The sequence below is a fragment of the Poecilia latipinna genome, unplaced genomic scaffold (assembly GCF_001443285.1).
Source record: "Poecilia latipinna isolate Pla-1442-1.1 unplaced genomic scaffold, P_latipinna-1.0 Scaffold4513, whole genome shotgun sequence".
In the NCBI taxonomy this organism is placed as follows: domain Eukaryota; kingdom Metazoa; phylum Chordata; class Actinopteri; order Cyprinodontiformes; family Poeciliidae; genus Poecilia; species Poecilia latipinna.
In genome coordinates, this window is record NW_015117129.1 from 1 (window position 1) to 7,428 (window position 7,428).

General features: G+C 37.6%; 1 protein-coding gene across 1 annotated transcript; it reads left to right on the forward strand.

Annotated features, from left to right (window-relative positions):
* Window positions 1–883: 883 nt before the first annotated feature.
* On the forward strand, window positions 884–3,532 carry LOC106942742 (complement C1q-like protein 4). The gene is made up of 5 exons (XM_015026078.1): window positions 884–972; window positions 1,725–1,825; window positions 2,037–2,120; window positions 2,947–3,078; window positions 3,198–3,532. Exons 1-5 carry the CDS (start codon window positions 884–886, stop codon window positions 3,476–3,478), a joined length of 687 nt encoding a protein of 228 aa, XP_014881564.1. The 3' UTR covers window positions 3,479–3,532.
* Window positions 3,533–7,428: the final 3,896 nt, after the last annotated feature.

Consider the following 7,428-nt stretch of genomic DNA (forward strand, 5'->3'; position numbering starts at 1 on the left):
AGTGATTTGTTTTTACAATAATATACATATAATAATATATGTAGAAATTATTATTTATGGATAAAAAGAAAAAAATAAATCGCTCTTGGGGGCTCCCTGGTGGCTGAAATAGGTTCCGCACGCTTCACCGGCAACATGAGCTACCGTGGAATGTGCAGAGCATCCAAACGTCCAAAGCTCAGGTCAAAAGTTAAGTAAGCAAAACAATGTTTGATAAAAGGACCTATCCTTTAGGGAGGGAGAAGAGAAAGAGGAAGAATAGAAGAAAGCCAAGATAACCTTATTTTAATGTGTCTTGTAATGTAAAAGATTTGTAAAGCTGCCGATTTTGATTTTGGCCGACAAGAATTTTTTTGTCTGAAATGTCATTAAATATAGCAAGAAAATCGGTGAGTTGGCAACAGTGGGGTGAATATTGTTAACTGTAAACGTTCAGACCTGATCAGGTCTGAACGTCTGTCAGTCAAACCTCTCACTGTAGAGCAGAAGAGAACAGAGGCTGATTTTTAAACCTTTGCTGACGAAGATAAGATTAGGGGATAAGATGGGCTTCACATGTAAGTATTGGCCAATCATGATCCCCTATAATTAAGGAAATCAGCCCTCAGAAATTGACTGGTTGATAAATCAGTTGGCTAATAAATGTATCCATTATTATACATGTATATAATGTAAATAGCACTGCCAGAGATGTAATAAGTTTATAGCAGGTGTGTGAATGATCTAATGATCAGACTGCTGATTGCAGCCAGTCCACATTCTTAACAGAACTAGAGGGCCCCAATATCAAATTTCGCTTAGGGCCCCATGGAGGTTTGGGTCAGTCTGACACTCAGAGGTGAGGCTGCCATCAGTGAGGTGAAGTGTCTTGCCAAAGGACACAATGACAGAGATGGAGTGGGAATTGAACCAGCAACCCACCAATTCCAGGGCAAACTCCTACCACCATCACTACTGCAAGGAAATCTGGTGGTGAGCTGCTGGTTCTACGGATTTCTTTCTGCAAAGAAATTTGTAGAATTTTTGGTGAAAAATTGTAAAATACAAAGAGGTAGAGACCATAGAAAATACATGAAATTACCGAAACTAAAGAAACATAAATTTCAAGTGATTTTTCCAATTCTGAACCGTTATAGTGACGGTTGCCAAAATACTCAATCGTAATCACATTTTACATGTAACTTAAAAAGTTTTATTTTGGTCTCATCTGACAAACTTCTAAGAATTTCATGGAATAGATGTATTGATACCGATATTACACACAGATGAACGCTATTCACTCTTTATCTCAAGCTGCCCTGGAGTTTATTAAAGCATATTAATAAACTCTCTTATAGTTAAGAGAAATCAAATACATATAACATTAAAATTGCAATTTCTGAAAAAGTATAACATCCACAACTGATAGTGCTCAGCTAGAGAATTATACATTACTTTGCATTAATCTGTCTTATAAAATTCCATGTAATACTATGGATCATATTTGTGATATTAATATGACGAAATGTGGAAACATGAAATTATTTTCAAGCCACTGTAACAAAACTCTGTAATGACTGTATTAAAAAATATTCTAAAAGGCGATAAATGCACTGTAAATATATTTACCTGAACTGTAACAACTTTAGAAGCAAAAACAGATTTTTGTTCCAAACAAATTCAGGTTTTTATTCTACTAAGCAAAACACTTCAGATTAATTAAGAAAATATTTGAATTGATTTCATTTCTTTGCTAATCGTCTCATTTCAGTTCAGGCAGCAGAACTGGCTGCTGTTAAAGTCAAGGCTAAAAACCAACTGGAGGATCTGAAGAGAGAAGGAGAAGGTTTGTGAACTCTGAAGGAAACTAATGACAACACTGACATCCATATTAGTGGTTTTGATAATCAATTATTATAACTTATTGTTATAGCTGTACAATAAATTTTAGACATGAGAAGACATCAGTAAGGAAACAAAGCAAAACCTCAGAGTAATTACTGCAGAGACATAATGTTTCATTTAATGCCGAGTCTTTGGTAACTTTTTTATTCCAGCTCATGCAGCAGAACTGGCTGCTGTTAAAGTCAAGGCCAACATCATTGGAAACCAAGTGGAGGCTCTGAAGACAGAAGGAGAAGGTTTGTGAACTCTGAAGAAAACTTGTCTTTGCAACACACTTTAGATTAAGCAAATAAACATGGAACTCATAGCTTTAAGCCTTAACTAGCTTCCTTAAACTTCTACTCCAAAAAAATGGAAAGAAACAAAACCATACCTCAAAACCAAACTAGTGCAACCACTGTATTAGAACCAGGCTTTGGTCCCTGTAAGGCCTATTGGTCTTCAGAGGGTTAGATATAGCAGAAATGGCTATCTTTGTGGGGACTTTCCATTGACTTCCATTCATTTCTACAGCCTAAACCTTATCCTTACCGCTATCCTAACCCTAACCAAAACTCAGTTCACACCTCAGTCCTAAATCTGACCTCTGGCCCAAAAACAGTGTTTTCCTTTGTGGGAACCAGGCTTTGGTCCCAACAAGGAGCAGTGGGTCCCCACAATGTAGTATGTGTCAGGAAAATGGTCCCCTTAAGGTATTAGAAACAAATGCACACACACACACACACACACACACACACACACTTCAATCCTAAAACTAACCTCTGACCCAAAACCGCATTTTCCTGTTGATCAATTAAATGCTCTCTGGCACAATCTGCCTGTCTGTGGATTTTGTCTAAAACAATGTGAGGACCTATCAACAAGTCTTAGAAAACAATGATTGGACAAAGATTTTTTGTTTGTTTGTTTGTTTTTCTTTTTTTGTAAATGTGAATTAGCTGGATTTATCAGTCAGTAGAGATGTTTAAACAATATTTACTGTGGAAAATGTTACAATGTTTAATACTTTTCCCTGCTGTATAACAGTCTTTGATGTCCTATGTCTGTCTGTCTGTCTCTCAGTCAAACATCTGGCTTTCTCTGCCTCTTTATTGGCATCGGGTCAAGGACACACTGGACCGTTCAACACCGAGATAACTCTGATCTTCAAACATGTTGTTACTAATATTGGAAATGCCTACAACCGAGAAACAGGTGCTTCAACTTACTCCTTATATTTTATATATGTTTACAAACATAACTAAAATGTAGTAAATTTGTTCTGAAAGTAAAGTTAGTAAAACGTTTCTAATTCTGCTAATGATTCTTCACAGGGCTGTTCACTGCACCAGTAAGAGGAGTGTATCACTTTGAGTTCCACATATTTGGACATGGTTCTAATAATCCTACATCTGCTGAGTTGGTCAAGAATGGAGAGAAAGTCTTCATGTCATGGACATCTCAGCCTGCTGGTGGTCAGAAAGCTTCTAATGGCGTCTCACTGCTGTTAGAAATTGGAGATGTTGTATTTATGCGCATGTGGGCCAATTCACGGATTTATGACAATCAATCTCATCATACTACCTTCAGTGGTCATCTGCTTTTCACCATGTAGGCACATGGGTGGAAATCCTGGGTATTGGTGGTGGGATCCAGACCCCCAATCTTGGAAAAATCTAGAATTGAAGAAAACAAAGAAAACATAAAGGAAACATGTGGTGTTCCAGACACAGACATTAATGAAACTCTAGATTTAAGATTATTAGACACTTTTGGTATGATTTTTGCTCCTGTGTGTTGGAGGCTGTTTGAAAATCTGAAGATAAAGAAAATATAACAAATTGCCATTGGTGGCGCTCTTGCTATGAGCTGGCCTTGTGAAAAAGAAGAAATTCCCGTTCTAAAATAAACATTACCATGTGCTACTTCTGGTTATCTGCTTGAATATTGTTTTTATTTTATCTATTGTTTCATACACAACAAAACCTTTGTATTTAAACAATATCAANATGAAAAAGCAAAATAAATGAAGTACAAACTAAATCTCCCATTGATCTTAAAAAAAAAAATAAGAATACATTTTTAGGTCCCCTCCCCCCCCGCCACTGTTAGAACAATGGTTCAGTCCAAAGTGTAGGAGGAGCAGCAACCGCTGAAGTCAAGGCTCTCAGAGCCTCAGGACCGAGCTTTGGCTCTCCAGTACAAAAAAACCCTCCAGTGAGCAAATACTTTAAGCCAAAGACACGTCACACATTTTATTTACTTTCACACATTAACAATAAAAATCAGACTGCAGTACGTTTTTTCATTACTTTGACTGAATCATGATAAACTGCCTTGTTATGCCTTGGAAATCAAAACTAGCAAAACTGGCTACATTTCTCTCATAGACTTAAGCTTTATTGTCAAAGGTTGCAAATATTTCAAACATACAGTGGAGGAAATAAGTAATTGATCCCCCACTTATTTTGAACAGTCAGTGATTTTTAAGATAGCTTAAAGTGAGAGTTAGAATATCAAAAAGAAAATCTAGAAAATTAAGTAATATTTAAATAAAATAATAACTTGCTTTTCATTGAGGGAAATTCGTATTTGATCCCCTAACAACCATGACTATTGTTGGCTCTCACAGACCACTGATACACCGTAGTCTCAGTGAAGTCATTACCTGCATTAGAGTCACATGGTCCCAAATTGTCAGCTGTATAAAAGGCCACCTGCCAGCAGATTCAGTGACACTCCGACATTTCCACCATGCCAAGACTAAAGAGCTGTCTAAAGATATCAGGTACAAAATTGTTGACCTACACAAGGCTGGAATGGGCTACAAACCCATAAGGAGGAAGCTGGATGAGAAGGTGACAACTGTTGGTGCGATTATTCAGAAGTGGATGAAGTACAACATTACTGTCAATCAACCTAGGCCTGGAGCTCCATGCAAGATATCACCTCGTGGTGTCTCGTTGAACTTGAGAAAGATTAAGAGCTTTAAAGGAGCTGGTTAATGAGCTCTGGGATTTGGGAAAACAAAGAATCCCAAATCTCTGAAGCACCAAGATTGTCTGTTATTGAAGCTTTTGAAAGTCATTAATGTTAACTTAAGAGAGGAAGATTCATTTAAATCATTAGTTCAGACTTTTTAGAAAGCAACTCATTTTGGGGGAACTTAGCCGAGTTGAAAACTTAAAGCCACACCCTCTACGTCTCAGATCGTGCCCTGCGCTCATGAGTTTCTCTCGTTGACATGACGACCATGTTTGGAAGGCAGCCTTTGGATTTTGGTTTTGAAGGAATACGAAATTCTGAAATTCTGTGGTCCCAGTTTGGAGACTGGGACCACAGTCTCCAAATAAACCATCGGTAATGCACTGAGACGTAATGGTTTAAAATCCTGCAGTGCACGCAGGGTTCCTCTCCTCAAGAGGGCTCATGTCCAGCCCCACCTCAAGTTTGCCAATGAACATATATTAATGACTCTGAGAGAGACTGGGAGAAGGTGCAGTGATCAGATGAGACCTTTGTCTGCAACTCAACTCGACGTGTTTGGAAGAAGAAAAATATAGAATATGACCCTAAGAACACCATCCCCACCGTCAAGCTTGGTGGTGGAATATTATGTTTTGGGGGCGTTTTTCTTCTAAGGGCACATGCCGACTTCACCGCATCAATGGGAAGATGAACGGGGCCATGTACAGCAAAATCCTGGATGACAACCTCCTTGCCTCTGCCAGGGCACTGAAAATGGGTCCTGGATGGGTCTTCCAGCATGGCAGTGACCCAAAACATACAACCAAGGAAACAAGGACTTAGCTCCAGAAGAAACATATCAAGGTCATGGAATGGCCTAGCTAGTCTCCTCACCTCAATCCCATAGGAAGTCTATGGAGAGAGCTGAAGCTTCGTGTTTCTAAACACATGTTTAAAAGCTTCAAGGATTTGGAGATGATCTGCAGAGAGGAGTGGGCCAAAATTACTCCTGAACTGTGTCCAGATCTTATGAAAAACTACAAGAAATGTCTGACTGCTGTTCTTGCCAACAAGGGCTTTGCCACCAAGTATTAAAGGGTGCTTCACTGCTTCACTGGGGGTTAAATATTTATTTCCTTCAATAAAATGCTTTTTTTTTCTCATTTGATGTAATTTTCTCTGTTTTTCTTTTGATATGCCATGTGTCGCTGCTAAAATAAAGCTGGCATAAAATTATGAGATATTTCATTTATTTTTTTTGTAAAAAGAAAAAAATTAAATCAGTGGGGAATAAAATACTTATTTCCTCCACTGGTATGCCTTTAAATTAATTGACTACATAATCTGATCAATTCTAGAATGCATTAAATATAATCAGTTAATATATACTAGCAAAGTTTAAATAATTGAAGTTGTAAAACAAATAAAATTCTTGTATTTAAATTTCATGCGAGTGGTTTTCATTAAAGTTATAAGTAAATTGGACACCAGTAGGTGGCAGTAAAGTCCCTTTAAACTGGCTGCCACCCGTCATAAGACGGTAAAAGAAGATGATGCACTTTCCCCAGTACTCAGGTTTATGTGACTGTGGCTCAGTGGTTAGAGTAGTCGTCCTGTGATCAGGAGGTTGTAGGTTCAACTCCAGCTTCCTTCTACTATGTGTTCCTGCCCCTCTGGGCAAATTTCCTACTGATACATCTGTATGTGAAGTGCTTTGAGTGGTCAAAAATGCTTTATAAGCTCAGTCTATTTACCATCACAAAACAATTGCATAAGCATAAATGGCATCCCATTCAAACAAATATATGCCATTTAATTTGCATAGGTGACTTGCTTATTATGCAATTCAAACAATATACTATATGTATTTGAAATAAATACACCTATAATTATTAATTAATATAACTATACTTTATTAATATCAAATACATAAACATAAGGATTGTGCAATTAAAATAAATAGGCTTTATTACAGTGATGAATATGAATCAGATAAGGTTTATTTGATAGGTTTGCATGAAAATGATCTAAAATAAATAAATAAATAAAGTAAACGGAAATCCATCCATCCATTTTCTGTACACCCTTGTCCCTAATGGGGCCAGGAGGGGTGCTGGTGCCTATCTCCAGCGAACGTTTCGGGCAAGAGGCGGGGTACGTAAACGGAAATTTGTCATGTAAAAATATTACATAAATCTTAAAAGTTAGGGTTAAATATTTCTGTAAGTTACAAACAGAACAAATATCTTTTAAATCATTTAAGATGTGATACACTTAATGTAATAAACTAGAATTATACACACATTGGAGAGAAATCCGTTATTACTGCTTCCACTACTCTTTTAATTTGAAAAATAAAGAACAATGGGGCTCAAATAGACAGATGATCTGGTTCAGTTTTTATGTTCGGATTTAGACTTAGTCTACTACAACAACAACAAAAAATCTCAAACATGCCAGCATGCCTAGGTGGGCCCCTTGTGGGGGAAAGGAGGGCTGATATATGGGTCCCATATGGCCTGCCCTCCTCAGACCAAATTTCAGATCTACCATGACTGACTGACACCTGCTGGCCTCAGGTTTGCAACCAGCTTCTGA

Excerpts from the sequence above, each read along its gene's own strand:
- LOC106942742 (XM_015026078.1), top strand. The coding sequence starts at position 884 with ATGACAGAGATGGAGTGGGAATTGAACCAGCAACCCACCAATTCCAGG. Across the intron at positions 1,826-2,036 it reads TCTGAAGAGAGAAGGAGAAG|CTCATGCAGCAGAACTGGCT; the intron begins GTTTGTGAACTC and ends TTTTTATTCCAG. Across the intron at positions 3,079-3,197 it reads TGCCTACAACCGAGAAACAG|GGCTGTTCACTGCACCAGTA; the intron begins GTGCTTCAACTT and ends GATTCTTCACAG.